General features: G+C 28.6%; 2 protein-coding genes and 1 non-coding gene across 5 annotated transcripts in view; 2 read left to right on the top strand and 1 right to left on the bottom strand.

Annotated features, from left to right (window-relative positions):
- LOC132949980 (uncharacterized) overlaps positions 1–7,279 on the top strand; it is a 28,349-nt gene extending 21,070 nt beyond the window's left edge. Inside the window, exons 3-5 of the mRNA XM_061021135.1 lie at positions 4,266–4,401; positions 4,463–4,616; positions 6,688–7,279. Coding sequence (XP_060877118.1) covers positions 4,266–4,401; positions 4,463–4,616; positions 6,688–6,786 — 389 coding nt within the window. The 3' untranslated portion in view covers positions 6,787–7,279. The remainder of the gene's footprint in view (positions 1–4,265; positions 4,402–4,462; positions 4,617–6,687) is intronic.
- Positions 7,280–10,210: 2,931 nt separating this feature from the next.
- LOC132951544 (U6atac minor spliceosomal RNA) lies at positions 10,211–10,324 on the top strand. The gene has a single exon (XR_009665370.1). It is a non-coding gene; the product is annotated as a U6atac minor spliceosomal RNA (small nuclear RNA).
- A 167-nt stretch (positions 10,325–10,491) lies between these two features.
- LOC132951486 (dedicator of cytokinesis protein 3) overlaps positions 10,492–17,707 on the bottom strand; it is a 35,581-nt gene continuing 28,365 nt past the window's right edge. For 2 of the 3 annotated variants that reach the window (XM_061023311.1, XM_061023313.1), the window contains 17 exons: positions 17,237–17,528; positions 16,832–17,075; positions 16,565–16,754; positions 16,142–16,392; positions 15,618–16,053; positions 15,324–15,558; positions 15,226–15,243; positions 14,746–15,157; positions 14,491–14,685; positions 14,277–14,418; positions 13,695–14,218; positions 13,486–13,628; positions 13,174–13,395; positions 12,976–13,103; positions 12,851–12,909; positions 12,604–12,775; positions 10,492–12,536 (listed from right to left, as the gene is read on the bottom strand). In XM_061023311.1, the coding sequence (XP_060879294.1) occupies positions 12,472–12,536; positions 12,604–12,775; positions 12,851–12,909; positions 12,976–13,103; positions 13,174–13,395; positions 13,486–13,628; positions 13,695–14,218; positions 14,277–14,418; positions 14,491–14,685; positions 14,746–15,157; positions 15,226–15,243; positions 15,324–15,558; positions 15,618–16,053; positions 16,142–16,392; positions 16,565–16,754; positions 16,832–17,075; positions 17,237–17,528 (3,728 nt within the window). In that variant the 3' untranslated portion in view covers positions 10,492–12,471. The remainder of the gene's footprint in view (positions 12,537–12,603; positions 12,776–12,850; positions 12,910–12,975; positions 13,104–13,173; positions 13,396–13,485; positions 13,629–13,694; positions 14,219–14,276; positions 14,419–14,490; positions 14,686–14,745; positions 15,158–15,225; positions 15,244–15,323; positions 15,559–15,617; positions 16,054–16,141; positions 16,393–16,564; positions 16,755–16,831; positions 17,076–17,236; positions 17,529–17,707) is intronic. The other variant, XM_061023312.1, reaches the window with a different exon arrangement.

A 17,707-nucleotide genomic window follows, 5' to 3' on the forward strand; every position in this document is an offset into this window, starting at 1 on the left:
TAAAAGAAATACCTATTCATAAAAAAAATGTGACAAAATAATTAAAACCTACATAGTTATTATTGATTTTATTATGTATTCAACACCTTCTGGTTATTACTTTAATGACTTAAATAACTGCTTGTTACCTGTTACCCGATTATAATTTCCACTCGAATTCTAACAGAAGTGTTTATATATTATATATTTTTTTTCGCGAGAGAGGAGTGGCCGCATAGTTTAAACCGTTATTATTTTTTTCGTGTCGCGCCCGTCCATATAAATTTCAGACACATCATCTTAGCCTAGAAAACCGAAAATCTTGTAGTATTTGTACCCTCTTATATTTACATACACATAATAGCCTTAGGCATAGGTATATGGACACACACATAAATACATAGTATATACATATAGAAAATACCTCATAGGTTAGGACGGTTAGGTATATGTCTATGCGTACGTGTTTTGTATATTTTGTGCTATCCCGATAAGAACGCTGCAATAAGTATTTCCACAATTTCCTAAAGTGACAGTCTTGCGTATCAGTTGTATACACCAACCGAACAGCAACAAGTAGTGCACGATGAAGGTATCAACCTATACTGTTATTGTTCTTACAATAAATCTTCAGAACGACATAAATGTGTTCGTGCTACTTAAACCTTATAATAGTGACTATAGAAAGAGAAAATGTGTCATACTATCATATATAGGTATTATTGATATCAACAAACGACACAAATGCCTTTTGAAAAAGTTATTTGTTGATTATTATTATAATATACTAAGCACATATTTGGTACTAAAATACCTAATAGTATAATATACGATTGGCAAGTAGAATAGGCAGATGTCCTAAAATACTATTTGGACATTTGGTGTCTTTTAACTACTGATTACTAATTAGTATTTAATATTAGTAATTAATAACTATACACGGTCTAGTATAAAGTTTTAAGATCGAAAGTCGAACGTTACAAAATACGTTATATTTTATACGAAATAAACATTATAATACCTATACCTAGTTTTTATTTCATATTTGAGTGTTATTGTTGTTCATATTATTGATATTGTGTCCTATACTTAAGCCAACTTCAATTTTTTCAATTTAAATCTCAAGATGAAGTATTTTATGAAAAATCCAAAGTTCGTGTTTTTGAAGTTGTGTCACTGACCACTGGAGCTTAATTCGCGTCGTTTAGATCTGGTGCTGTATAAATTATCAGTGTACAATATCTACCCGTTCACTTAATATTTCGTAATATTGAACATTTATTATTTTAATAAAATAAAAATAATAACTTAAATTAATTTAACGGGGTGGGTTTTGTTTTTTTTACTACTTTAGATTATTGTTATTCTATATATAAAAACAAATAGGTTATTTTAATAATTAATTTCGCACAACAAATAGTTTTCTCTGCAGTAATTATAATAGAAATATATATATATATACTTCTATTATATACCAATTAATATTCCTTAGAAATTCAACAAGACTAGATCAAGGATCCTCTACTGTGAAACGTTATTTGCATTTTTCCTTTCACGCCTTCCTACTTCAATATAAACCCTTTGAGCATAAAAAAAATATGTCTCCTCTCAACCTCGTTCATAAAAAATGTTGTGTTATTAATATTTGATGAACAATTTCATTTAAAACAATTGAAACTCGTGAATCATTATACCTCGCGTACCATGCATATCATTTTTACAAATTACTAAAATGAACAATTTACAACACTCGGTATAGTGTGTTATTTCTAAATGTGTAACAGATGGGCAATAAATATTATACAGTATACATTCAACCAATGTCAAACTTTTGTTTACACGTTACTTATTAACTCAGGCCAAGTTTCATTTTAATTGTAACATAAAAAAAATATATATGTATCATTTATACGTTCAACATTTTACAAAATGTTTTCTAAATTATATATCATTATTAATTATTATGAGTGATACAAATATTGATCTTCAACAAGTTCTATAAGGTATAGGTATTAAAATATATAAATTAAATAAATAATATATTAATGATAAATTTAAAGCAACTTTATTATTTACCTATAATATATTATTAATTTTGATTTTTTTTTAGGGGGGGTTGATAATGAGACTTAACTATAGAACCCCTCTTAAGTTTGGTATGCTGATGCCGTGGCCATATAATTTTAGACTTTTGCAGCAACCCTCATACAGATTACAATTTTAATACAATATATAAATATATAATACTTACCTAATACGTTCACAGAACACTGAAAGCATTTTTTATATTTTCCTGACATTTTGAGGAGGGTTGCTTCCCGCTTCCCTCTTAGTACCCTCTGCAGGCAACGCCACTAAAATATCTACATGAGTTTTTTTGTAAGGTAAACGATATTTTTTGGGTATATTAGAATTACCGCTATAACCGACGTCATGTTTTTATAAATCGCTAAGGTTTTTAACGACCTTATACGTATAATTTTATTTTACAATTATATAGTTTGTGCCTTCTAATTCTTATAAATTATGTAACACTTAACAATGTAATAATTACCAATGTGTATATCTATATGTTACTATTAAATACGTCACTACGTCAGTACAATTAATTTATAAATAAGGAAACTTTAAACACTTGTAAATGGTATTAAATAATATAAATGGTATAACCTATATTATACATTATAATTTATAAATTGTAGCGCAATAAACTCTAAATCACAACATATTAGGGTCTGCACAATTAGTCTTAGCTATGTAAAAAAAAAAAAATTAGTATAATTTAACTTAATAGTTAGTTTTCAAAAAAAATTGCATGTATAACAATTAACAAATTGAAAATGTAAACTTATTACTGCAAAATATTATTCTCAGTAGTTTTCATTTCGTTGAATCATCGTTATTTTATTTTAATTTTTTTTAAGTTGTATTTGACTTTTTTATAATTTTAAACTTCTTTATAAACCAATAGAAACGTGTCGATTCTACCCGTTATGAATCTTGGTGAATTATTTTACACAAAAGGTCGTACTGCTACTGTCAGCTTTTATACAAGGGCCAACTTAAAGTGGTGTTCTTATAATCTTATCATTCGTGGACCTATGGTAGATCTCAAAATATACTCAAAAAGTAATAACGAATATTCGAAGTGGCAAGCGAGGGTTGGCATAATATGTTAACAATTAACATGAGGAGTTCCTTACCCGCATGACCGCAATATACTTCAATCAAATCATTAATAATTGACACAATGCTGAATGTTAATATAATGACGCTATTTTAATAATTGTCATTCTATACAAATCGGTTTTATGTTTATAAAAATTGTTTACCCGGGTTGCGTTCAGCGAAATTAAATTAATTCTATGATGTAAGATTAAACATTTAAAATTTACTTGGGTCGTACGTTTTATATTCTGAGCAGGTACAGGAAAGCTATTGATTTCAGGAGTGTATTTTTTAGTAAAAGAAACTAGGTTAATGTGCTCTAGAAATATCATAAATCACATCATTGGCACGCAGATTAATTGTAAAATAAGCCAAAATGTACAAAGTATATATATTGGTATTTTTTTTTTTAGTAAATCTACTTAAATTATTGCGAATTAATTAAACTGATTGCGTGTATAATCGTATTATAAAAACTTTAAAATTAAATTTACCTATTTAACATATTATTGTAAACTTCATAAGCCTTGTTGATTTTATGATTTTTTTTTCTGTTTACAATACATTCTGAAAAATACAAAAAAATAACTGCTAGATTATCGTTGTATATAGTCACATCCACGGTCTAGAAGATATACTAATAAGATATCTTAGTCCATGACCACATCGTATACCCATATAATATTATCAATCCAAAGCCGGAGTGGAAATATATATCAACTAACGTGGAAATATGCTCAAATTTTGGTAGGAAGTATAAAATAATTATTTTATAAATTTGTGCGGTGATTATATTAATAGTTAAACTCTGTATAGTGGGGTCACGTAACTAATTGTTTTTTTATATAATAACCTACACTAATACACTAGGTGAATAAAATAAAATGTGGTCTTACTAAATTTATATTTTTTTTAATTCGACATAAATCAATTCTTATAGTATCGATAATCTAAATATGTCTGTACGTTCAATAGGATTTATTTTTCGTATTAAACATGTGTGTTTTTTCTAAATAATTAATAACTATTGTGACAATTATATTATATAATGCTGTAAAAACACATTTTGCTTTGTTTTATTCGTTATTAATTATGGCCATGTGTGTTGTATTATTCAGATATGACAATGGCGACTGATTGCACAAGAGACATGCACCAGGATGGACTAATCCTACCACGGAAGCCGGCCAACCCATGCCTGACCTCCGCTGACCATCAAAACCTTCATCGAGAACTCCTATTCAATCAAAAAATGTATATTTTAGGCGTTTAAAATATTTTTTGATTTTTTTATAAGATTTGATTGACATTTTAGCGGAAAAAATGTTCTGGGACAAAAATCAGAACTGCAAAAAGCGCTGGAAAAACACAAGCGAACTCAAAATCAGAAGGAGATCGAACAACAAAAGAACTCATGCCGCACACCATTCGAACGAATGATTGAAGAGCGGGCCAAAAAAATCGAAACGGTATTTTTACTATTATTTTATTTTATTCTCAACGACCGGAATATTTTATATTACCTATAATCTATATTATGGTATGTAATATATTATGATAATAATATGTGTAAAAACATGATGATAGTATTTTTTGAAACGACATAAAAAAACAACTATATCATTATGTTATAAAAAAAATACACAATTCTTCGTAATTATAATAATTATATTATGTCATACCTACGACCTAGGCAATATGTAACATTTAAACCATAACTTACTATTCAATAGTTTTTTTAATTGTGCCCGACTTGTGTTTTAAATAGGTAATTATAATAATAACAATGACTAAATTTTACTAGAAGTTTGATCTTTTTTTGTATTTCAAATTCTATATTATAACCATAGTGGCATGACGGCCGGTCTGCTATATAACTTTGTACACAAACTATAACGAACTCATAAGCTTGATTATAATATATACCACTTCACTTTTAAGTACCTTTCAACACTTCAAGTACATGTTCATCAATTTGTGTGTATATTATTATTACGCCATAATTATAATTTAAGTACGTTTTAATACATTGACGATAAATTATTATTATTATCTGTTTGTACTAAAATTTAAAACCAATATATCTACTGTGTCTTAGGTTTCTGCTATGTATCTACTCAATACTCTTCAATGTATAGGTACATTATATTTAGGACCTATATTAACTCTATATTATATTGTATATTATATAAAAATGTAAAATATTTATTTATTTACAGTAACCTGCATTGGCCTTAGCTCAATGTGTTAAAAAGCGTACATTTCGGTATTCGATATACTTACGGATATTTTAAATATTATATATATGTAAAACATTTCATTAGTATTTTAGGTTGGCAATAGAAAATTGATGGTGTCATTTTTGTGTTCACCGGTGCCGAACCGTGTAGAAATAAAAAATAGAGAAAATAAAAGATGCATTCATATTACTGGCGGAAAAAAAACGCTAGATTTTCCAACGTTTTCGATATTAAAAAATCGTCGGTTGTACAGCCGAATAGCTGTTAAAATATTATTATACACTTGTATATTATTGGACGGGGAACTCGGAAAATAGACCCATAGTAAAGTTTCTCGAAAGGGAAGGAGTAGGTACATAATATATATATTTTATGGATTTCTATAGACATATTTTTAAACCTAGTAGGTATGCCAAACCGCAAGAATATTTAAATAATAATAATGATTTGACCCGCGACGCGCACTGCTTTAGAAATTCGATATACACCACTTAACATCGAGGCTTAACCGCAAATCGTATCGTAATAATATATTATGTACAGACAATTTGTATCTATCGATATTTTATCTCATAAAAATGTTACCAGGAGTCCGAACTTGCGTAACTTCTGATCGTATTTTGGCAGTATATTTTAGACCATTTTTTCAATTATAACGAATAACCCATACATGCGAAATAAATCTTGCGATATAATATAATAGTTTAGTAGAACCCGAAAGCTGAAATTTTATTTATATATAATACCCTAACGGCGCTACTCGTAGGTGGGCATAGGACATCGAGAAATTCTAGCCCCACAGAAATTTCAACAATAGGTAAAGTATCCCTCCCCCCTTAATTATATTGTTTGTTATACATCCGTTGACCACGTAAATAGTGTCGAGTTTGGGTAACTCGATTTTTTTTTTTGCCCCTTGTAGTATTTTTTTTAAGTCGTGTTTGAGGTATACCTACCTAACCTAACCTACCTAACCCGAAAAATACACAAGTCAAATTTATTTTTATTCGACTTATTAAAATCGACTGTAATAATCAGAGTTCGGGCACTTTGGATAATGCTATCCCCACGCCCCCCCCCCTAAAAAAAAGAAAAAAGAAACCAAATTGTGGGTAAAGTACATATTATTACTATAATGAAGCTAAGTCGATGATATGTAAAGCGTAATAAAATATAAATTACATATACAACTTTCAAAAAAAAAAAAAAATCAATCTTTAAATATTTTACACGACTATTTTTGAGATGGAAATATCAAATATTTTATGACACTAATAGTATGTTTTATTTTGATTTGTAGCAAATGGAAAAAACTGATTCAAAAGAAAAGGACGAAGATAAACCAGAATTTCTACAGGTCCATGCTAAACTGCGAGCCAAAATGGCCAAAACAGACTGATACTAATCACTGCGAAAATATATACACATCCCATTGATACGGGGGTAATAGATTATTATTGAATAAAGTGTTCATTGATTATGTACATTCTATTTTTTTGAGTATATTATATTGAAAATTTTATCATTTGTATAAGTGTAAGTTTATGATTATGTAGGACTATTGATTTGTAATTATTACAATTAATTTCCATTATAGAAGTGTATAGAAACATTTATATGTATAAAATATTTTGATTATTATTATTACTAAATATTATTGTAAATTTTTTTTTTGTTTTAGACCAATTTATGAGTATATTTGTTTACCTACTTTTTCTGGCAAATGTATTCAACCAGAAATTGTACAATGCCTGCAAATTTAGTCAATTTTTCGAATTTGAAAAAAAATATTCTAGGGTACGCGGGATATTGTTAAAAAAAAAAATTTACAGCAATAACTTGATGTTTATTTCAGCATAATATCTCGACTAATTAAAATTAATTAAATATTATCCGATTTGTTATTTATTTTAACCATGAATAGTTATGTTAAACAAAAGAAAATTTAATATATTATCGTCTTGACTGATAATCTAGGGATATAATAATGTATGATATATCGTAGTATCATATAAATTTATGAATTTGATTTATATAACTAATATGTATACGGTTTAATCAACATTGCAAATCCGTCACATTAATTTGATTTTAGTCTGTACTTGGTCTAAAGTACAATTTAAATAGATAAAATGATAGGTGATCAGTGATCACTAATATCTTATTAATAATTATTGAATAAATCTAACGATAGTTTTTATTTTTTCTAAAGTTTATTACAATCTTATTTTTTGATGATTTATGTATAAATTAGTATCTTAAAATATTTATGTCATGCATGAATATTGTAAACTTAAAAAAACTAATCTAATAAGAGCGTTGACAATTTAAAAAAAATAATATGCCCCAAAATTACTATTTGAAAACAATTTTAGTGATAAAGTAAAATGTGTTTTATTTTTGCATTAAGTGATTGTTTAATCACCGAAGTTTAATATAAAAAATAAGTATTCATAATGTAGATGTTAATTGTTCCAACTCTAATATTAATCAAGACATTTTTATCATCCTTAATATTAGATTACCTATGTTGTGCATTGATTATTATTATTATTATTATTTTTAATTGATACAATTATCAGTTACAGAAATATATAATGATGTTATAAATTAAATATTATGTGCTTATTATTGCTGTGTGCTCATTCTACACAGAGCTTTGATAGTAGACTATACACTTCAGCTCATTTATGTTTAAAAAAACAAGATGCATATTGCGTGCTCATAGTTCTGAGTTCATAATATTTTAATTCCTACATATGAAATGCTGACCACACACTGAATAATCTATTCTGAGAATACTAGAAAATGGGTACAACAAAATAAGGGGTAAATTAATTGCTAGGAAAAGATAAAAGAATTAGAATCCAAATCATGTAGGTACATTGTGCTGTTACTATAGATAATTTTGAATAGAATGAGCAAGTAAAATAGCTTGTAATAAACCCTATTCAGATTACAAATAAAATAAATTAATACTGTATACTGCTCTTTTTGACTGTTTCTACTCTTCTAATTATATTAATCTTTAATTTATATTTATATTTTCAGTTGACAGTTGTTATAAATTACATATTAAGGAAATTCCACACGTTTTTTTTTTTTGGAACAAAATGGACTCGAAAATATTCTAATAATGTACCGACTTGTGTTTTACTCCAATAATAATTTTGAAAACATTTGAATTTATTTGAAGTATATTTTGAATCCTTCAAATCGGAGTTATTAAAAAATATTTAAAACTATTTTTTTTTCGTTGAAATTTCTAAAAATGCGAGATATTTTATACATTTCGAGTGAGATTTTTTTCTTGAGAATAATTAATTTAAAATGTAGCTCGAAGAATCTAAAGTTGAATTAACAACAAAATATATGTCAATTTGTTTTGGTATATGCTTTGGTAAAATCAACTTTTGACCGGAAAATTGAAATCTACGTAATATTTATGATAGTAATATGACATAACAACTATTAAATGTTAGGTGCGCCAATATACCCCAGGTTACTCTATGCAAATCAATGTTTTTGCGAAAATTAATTCATCCCGGTAAGACGTATATGAATATTTACGTCTTGCTTACTAGTTGACGACAGTTGAAACTTGATAAATATTTTTTTAAAAATACAGGTAATAATAATACGAGAAATGGGGGGGAAGCTTCAGCCCATTAGCCTCCCCCACTGCGTACGTCGCTGATTACAATTTCACTTAGTGCACTACCCTATCTGGTTTCATATGATTGGTGTCAGTATACCTACGTTGGAACGCGTAGATATATTATAGGTGTATTTTTCCCAAAAAAATGGAAGTGTGAAATCCCCTTAATCAAACTTAAGTGTGAAATGATTGTTTTCGGGCGCGGAATGGCTGGGATGCTGGGATACTACAGCATCCCTTGCCCTGAAATATATTTGCCTAATATTATTTATTATATATTTAAAGACTCTAGACACCTAATGAACATCAGATTGTTACCAACTTACGATAACAAGTAAATCTATGATATTGTACAACTTTGATTGAAAGTTGGTTGTAACTTGGTACTTATTTACGTTTTTAACGTATACCTATTCAATATTTTTTCGAAACAAAATAAAATATATTAATATTTTACAAATAATCTACATGTATTAAATTCGCCCCAACAATTTGTGTTAGTTGCCCTTTAAATTGTGTAGCATCCCGTGCCCTATTTTACCGGTCCGCGCCATGATTGTTTTTATATTGCAATTTAATTATTGAGCCCTCATTAAGTATTCGACGTTATTATTTAGTGGCAACAAAAGTGGTGAATATTATATTGAATACAAGTAGTATTACAATAAGTTCATAATAACGATTTCGATCACAGTCCGTGTGCACGTTTACAATACGGTAATCGGTTAATAAAATATCTAAATTTAAAAACGATACACGTTTTTTTTATAAATTTACACGCATCAGACATCAGTACGTCACACACAAACATTTTTAAATGATGTCATAGTCAAATAATATAAGTCAATATTACAATTACGAAGATCATGTACAAACACTGAATAGCTCTACTGCCTGACGGTTAATGCAAATAAACTTCTAAATTTTAATTTATCATGTTTTCAGATTTGTCCAATTTTGGTATCGGCCCAAATTATTTTGCCAGCGAAAAAACTTCTTAATTTTTTTTTTTTGATACATACAACGCTATCTAGAAGTTTATGAAAACATTGCGAAACGCACACTCGTCACATAGAGCGATCTGAAATATCTTCTACCGCTCTCACTTGTTATGGTACCTGACACAATAGATAGTATATATACCGGAGAACTGCGATTGATCCTTGTGTTGTATAAAAGGAGAGACGGTTAGCACTCCCCTAGACAAGGATGGAATTACACACATATACGGTCATGGGCACTGCTGTGTGTTGCGCACAGCACATGACCACATTTTTTAGACGAATTTTATTGAAGACATAATAAAACCAACTCGTTTTGACTTTTATACATTGATTATTTATTTTTTTATAATAATTTATAATTTATTTTTTCATGGTAAATAAATAATGAGCATCATGAAGTTGGATTACGAGGATATAAATTATAATAATGTAGCTAATAATGTAATATAAATAAAATTATAATATAATTAATATAGTCATGGAAGACTGGAATGTATAATAATAATAATAATAATAATAATAATATAAAATTGACACACAAAATAAAATTATTGAGCAGGAGAACTAAAATATTAATGTATGAATTAAAAGCCAGTCCTGCACATAGTATACAGATTTGGTAACGTCAGTCATACAATAGGAGTAATTAGTCTACTACATTGTTCTTTATAATAATATGTTAATGGGCAGAAAGACAAGTAGTACAATACTATGATGCGATGAAAAAACAGACATATTTTACAACAGTATTAATTAATAATATACAGTGTGTAAACAGAAAGACCTGACAAATGAAATAACTTTTGTTCTAATCAATATTTAAAAATTCTTTTTATATATATAATTTATAGTTACTTACGCTACACGTATAATATAAAGATTATCTTTTTATTTTTTAAAATTTAACTTACTGAAAATTTAAAATTTGATTTAAATTTTTTTTGGTTAAATTCAAAATAGTCAATTTAAGAATCTGATTATAAGAACAATTTTGATGGTAAAAACATTTATCTAAGTCAATTAGTTTATTTTTTAGAATTTTTTAAGATAACAACATTTTTTGATTAAATTAATTTGGAACGTAATGACTTTTTTCAAAATATTATTTTTTAGAGCTGCGAGTAAATTTCTTATATTATTTAGTAATTGTCTTTAAACAGTTTTTGTGATATATTTAAGTAGCATAATTTTTTTTTCTTGTCAGGTCTTCTGGTTCACCCTGTATTGTTTTAAGAGAACACAACCCCAGCATGTGTTGTCTCTGTCATACAAACAGAAAATGGACAATTCCCCTACAGACATTTCTCTGGGACTCTTTTAAGACAAAATTAGACATTAGACAAAAAAAAAATATTTTCATATTCTACTAATTTTTTCAAAAATTTGGGGGAAAAATGTCCGCGTTAAAAAAAGTATCGGGGGAAAATGTCCTACTAGACCAAAAATGTCTGGGAGGAAATTGTCCATAATTCCTTACATACTTCACAAATTTGAGTTCAGCAGTTTCAATTTTGTGTTGTTCATAATATAAGAATGAATTCAACTTTTATAGAAGTTAAAGACAAGAAGTAAGAACATTCTCTGTGTTCTCACGTTGGTTGTTTTACAGTATTATAATTTTAAAGTGATCTATTAGCATTTTTAATTTTAATATTTTACATACTTATGACTTGATTAAAAATTAAAATTAAATAAAAAAAAAAACAAAGAGAGAGCACAGATAATGCTCTTAGATTCTATACCTTTAAGATTTATAATAATAGATCAGTTCACTCTAATATATTTTATGATAACCTCACAAAATTGGAATTGCTAGACGTACATTGTAGTATCTATGTTAAGTTAAACATTGACACGTATGCTGATACACAACTTCCTCTAAAACCGTTGTATAATAATATTATAAAAATATTTTAGGTCAACAATTAAATTTTAAGAACTAAAAATTGTAATGATTAATAGTTGATAAAAATAATGTTTACAGTAAAATTAAGTATGAGTAATGAGAATTAATATTCAAAAAATGGAAAAAAAACCATACAAGTTTTGTATATTGTCAAAAGAGATAAACAATATTGTTTCCCTCTGATGTTCATCCAGTAAATATTAAATACCATATAGAATAAATGTAATCATTAAGTATATGAAAATGGCCAATCGGATAGGATTGATAGGAATAAATAGTAATGCTCAATGCTCATACACACACAAATAACACTGATCAAATTACAATCTAATTTTTAACTTAAGTCATAAAAAAAACTGTTAAAAAAAATACGATAAAATTAAAACATCACAAACACACTCAATAATGCAATAATGCGGTATAAAAATAATTTAAAAATAACTTAATACATATTAACTAATAGTTACATTTATGCATATAATGGCACCAGTTCTAAAATAAGAGTCTTGTGTTTGACTAGGGGCTGGATTCCAAGCGTCTCATTGTTCCAGGCACAGAATAATTTTCCAGAATCGGGAGTTCTAAAATATGAATATATTAAACAAAGTATATTTGAAAGTTTGCGATTTAAAGATATTTGGTTTCTACCATTTGGCTCAGAATTAGATTGAGGTTGTGTATTCTTGGGTGGCAACGGAGGTGGCGTTTTATCTTTATCGATTGAAGGTAACACAAATTCTTCATATGATGCCGAATGTAAAGATTCTGAATAGCCTGAATCACGCAACACTGGTGTATCTAAATCAGTAATTTCAGAATCCTAAAAAGAAAAATAATATTATCAAATAAAATGGTAAATATTTTGAACTAAAATTACAATAGAAACATTACTTACACGGCGCAAAGGTAATCTTCGTGGCAATGGAGGCGCGTCACTGGTTCTCCTTTCTGGGGCTAAAAATGAATATATGAATAAATAACTAATTGAACATTTTATAAGAATGTTAGCTTCAATGTTACCTCTAGGAGGTAATGGAGGTGGAGAACTATCTTCAAGGGTCCATGAATTTCTCACACTACTATCTATAGAGTGCCTTTGTAAATTGGGACTTCCTGGTTTCCAAGAAGTATTCGATTTAGGATCAACTCTAAATAATTATCACCACAATTTACAGTAAGTTTATAAATAAAAATATAATGTTTTAAAATATTATTTACTTAGTTTTATTGTTTGGTAAGGATCCTTCAGATTTAATCCGATTTTCTCTATGTGGAACTACTGGAGCACATGCATCTGGTAGATCAAATGTCTTACTATATATATCTTCGTACTCATCACGTCGTTCATCAAAGTAAGTTACGGTATTTGTATACTCTTCAGTAGAACGGAAATGGAAATTATTATCAATTGGAACACATGGTATTGGTGGTAATGGGGTACTAAAACAATATTATAAAGTTAGTTTGTTATACCATTATTTATTAATTTATTATTTGTATTTTTGTAAAAGTATTATCGGTTATTCATACTTAATTATGCTTTCTGGTGGAGGTGGAGCTCTCAAGTTCTGTTTCAGTTGTACCATACGTTCCACTAAACGATGATGAAGAGGCTGTACTTCAGGGGGTGCCAATTGACCATGAATTAACAGTCCATTTTCTACTATTTCAATCTAGAAAAATGAACACGTAAAATATAATTTCATACATTAAATCTTTGATGAAATTTATTATCCTACTTGATGATTTATAGATGAGCTTAAATGTAAAACGTGTGAGTAATATTGAGGATTATTTTGAACAAAGTCTTGAGAAAAGAATGCTGACTGGTATTTAGATATGCCGCCCATAACATTTGCATCAATTGTTCCTTGAAGTCTCATACTTAATGGATTAATGTTTCTTTTAGGCTCGTTTGTGTATTGATTAATTATAAGTTTTAAGTTTTTGTTAACAGAATCTATAGTTTCGCAAGCAAATTTAATTGGTGGCACTTCCTCGGTTGTTGTACTTATAGCTTCAAACCATCTAAGTATACCAGGCAGACGTTCACTAGTAATCAGAATAGTACGTTCCAGCCAAAGACTTTTGAATTCATTATCTCGATCTACCAGACCTTTGTGCATAGGTCTATCCAATTGGAAAGTACAAACATCATTTACTTCATAAAAACGTCCAACTTTTTCAGGAATCATAGCTAAAGGTTTGTCAGAAGAAGGTGGACCAATGTCTGGAAATGGTTTTACATTGCAAATCTGGATATCTGAAATGTGAGTTAAAAGTTAGATCTTTATAATTTATTAATAATAAATATAACGTACATTGAGCATCAGACTGTAAAATTGTCTGCGATGGTGGACTATTTTTTGTTAAAAGTTGGGCAGTTGGAAATTCAGTTTGCAATCGTTGGGTAAAAGCTTCCATGCGTTCATATTCTAAACCTCTATAAACAAAGACTTTATTCTGAAAAAATAATTTATAATTATTATGAAAATATTTAAGAAATTTAAATATTAATATTAATTAAAAATGTACCCGAACAAAAAGTGGAAATCCTTGTCCATAAAATCCAACTTTAAAGTATTCTGGTTCAGGTCGTAATTGAGTAAGAATATTGTCACAGAATTTGGCTTGTGTTTTCAATACTGCACTTAATCTAGTGTAGTCAAATAATCGTTTTTCATAGAAATCTGATAACTCTTTCAGTAAAGGTAGTCCTTTTTCCCAACACTGTAACAATAATTACATAAAATAAAATAGTTTAACTTTTGATGTTTCTATACAACTTACTTTTCCTTTATCAAAGTATTGAATGATTTCATGATATAGCTGTTCTTTTCTTTGCCATTGACAAATTGAAGTAGCTGGATCACCTTGTAGTACTGGCCCGTCTGTCCAAGTCAGTTGATCAGCATAAAGTTTAAGTGTAAATCCAGCCTCAGTGAAATTATCAGCAGAAACGTGCAAATCATGAAGTTTGTAAATATATCTTAAATACATTTCTTTTCTATCAAATTCATTTTTGTAGAAATTCAACAAGTTCACTGTACATGACATACGTTTGTCACGATTATCATCACCGCGCATTACACTCCTATAATCTAATAGTCGTTCTAATAAACGTGTAACAGAATGAATGAACACTGAACCCGTTTCTTGCCAACTACCATCTTGTTCTTCTTGATGTACTCTTTCTAATAGTCTATAAAAATATACAAAGAAATAAAATGTAGTTAAATTTTTATTTTTATTAAGTTTTATTGGACTTACACTATACTTAAATTTTCCCTGTATGCAGCATATACAAAACAATTATCTATATCGATTAATTTACTTTGACTACATTTTTTAAAACCATAAAAACTTACATAGTATTGAAAAGTTGTCTGTATTCATCGTCACCCTTGTTTTCACTAATCAAATAATCCAATTTGTCAATAAGTTCTGATTCGACTTCTTTGAAATTGCCTCGAGATCGTTGTTCACATTCCATCATATCAAAAAATATGTGAAGTGTTGCTTTACGTAATTCAGCTTCTGGTACCAAAGTCACTTTTAGAAATGGTCCCACCATGGATGGTATAAAATTTATCTTGTGGTCGCCTATACAATTATAATTGAGTTTATTGGAGTTTTATTTTAAGATCAAAAATGTATTTTACCAAGTTTAGACCACACAGACAGTATTTGATATCCCATGAGTACTCTCATATCACCATATTTCTCAATAATCTTTGTTCGTTTTACAATAGTGAATGTTTCCAACTGAAGAGCAGGTTGAGTGAGAAATGCTACAGCTAATTTAAAATAAGTGGACCACACTTGGTAATCAAAATGGGGCCATGTCTCTAAAAAGCAAAATACTAGTGGCTTGGCTAATTGTTGTAGAGCTGCTAGAATTACATTGTTGGTAGTCATTTTTATAACCATCCAATCAGTTGGAAATACATCATGTTTGATTAAATGTCTAAACAATAAAAATGCTCTTAATAGAAAATCTTTTAATGGTTTACGATCGCCCAATTCTTCCCAAAGTCGTTTGTAATGATAATCGTCAAGCAGTTGTAACAGAGAAACTAAGCATGCAACCATGTTAGCCTAAAAAATAGAATTATACAATATTTAAGATAAATAATACTATAATAGTATTTAATATTAATTCATAATAAAACTAAAAGTAACTTACCAATACAGAGACCATTCTATCAATTACAATAAGACATGTTTCAATTAACATATCTAATGTACTAAGACTCAATATTTCTAAATCGCGGCGAAAACATATGTTGACCTTGCTACTTTCGTGTGATCGATTTAAATGGAATAGAAATGTTAAAATTTCTCCCAGAATATCTGTACAAAGTTGAATTTCTTCTCTAGCACTAATATGGTGTCTTAGATGTTTACATATTGTTATCAACAATAAATTTCTTGCTTCTACAATGTAACACATTCAACAAAATTACAATATAATATGCTAAAATCTAATCGATTCAAATATCTTAAATAAATAAATAAAATCTTGTTTATAAGCCTAACGGCATAAAATAAACATGTATATCTATATTAATTTAAATTGTATTATAAGTCATATTTTATAATATATTACCATCATCTTTGAAAACCTTTCCAGCTACCAAATCTTTAATAGCACCTAATTTAGCTTGGGTCAATGGTGTAGGTAGATCACGAGATGGCAAGCAATCCAACATGGATACTCCAAGTTTAGCTACCTCGATAACTGGTAATACTTGAACTAATTGATCAAACACAGCACTTGCACTTTGCAGTAATGCAATCTGTAAGGAAGAACAATAGTTTTAAAATATAATATTATACATAAATTTGAATAATTATAAATAATTTTTTTTTTTACCTGAGTAGGTAAAATCATTTCAAAAGATGAACACAACATTTTGTCCAATGAAGCAAACACACGATGTACATCATAACGGAAACTATCTTCAAACTGGCCACCAGTCGCACGAGAAAATAATAGACGAGACTGAATAACGAATTTGAAAATATATTCTAATGAGCGGAAACATTTTTGTATCGGCTCTTGGCGGTCTGTAGACATAACTAGTTCGGCACAATGTTGGACACTGCTTAATAACCCTCTAAACATAAAATAGGCAAAAAAATGTATTATATATTTATAATTTTATAAAATATAAATTTTGTTTTTCAATTTAATCAACTGAACAATTTTTGTCACAAAAACGATATTTATCACAGGCATATTAGACGTCTATGGTATTTATTATAATAAGACAATTACTTGTATACTAAAGCCGCAGCAAAATGTTCTTTGATGTAAGCGTTCATTACTGGTTTAAAATGTTCAAATTTGCTGTCATAGAGTAAACTAAAAATGCTGACTAGAACGTGAAATACAAGTCCAGAGTGAATGGTTGAATTACCATCGTCAGTGGAAAACATCGAGAAGAGTGCGTCCAGTATGTCTTGTAAGAACTTTACAAGTTCTTCTCCATCCAGGCGTAAAGCTCGCGTCAGGGCTTCTTGAATCCGGTGAGGGTGTTCTTTCCATTGCAACAATGACAACAAATCCACTGAAAACAAAAAAAACATTGCACAGTATTTACCGTTTATTTATGAAGCAAAACCAATGAAATATCATGACGTAGTCTAATCGGATTTATTCGAACAAAATATTTAAACGTTTCGATTAAAGCCTAACCAGCGCCTTTATGTTCGTAGTTCGTGTGTGCAACACGAATTTGAAACGTGC

This window comes from Metopolophium dirhodum, chromosome 8 (assembly GCF_019925205.1).
Source record: "Metopolophium dirhodum isolate CAU chromosome 8, ASM1992520v1, whole genome shotgun sequence".
NCBI lineage: Eukaryota > Metazoa > Arthropoda > Insecta > Hemiptera > Aphididae > Metopolophium > Metopolophium dirhodum.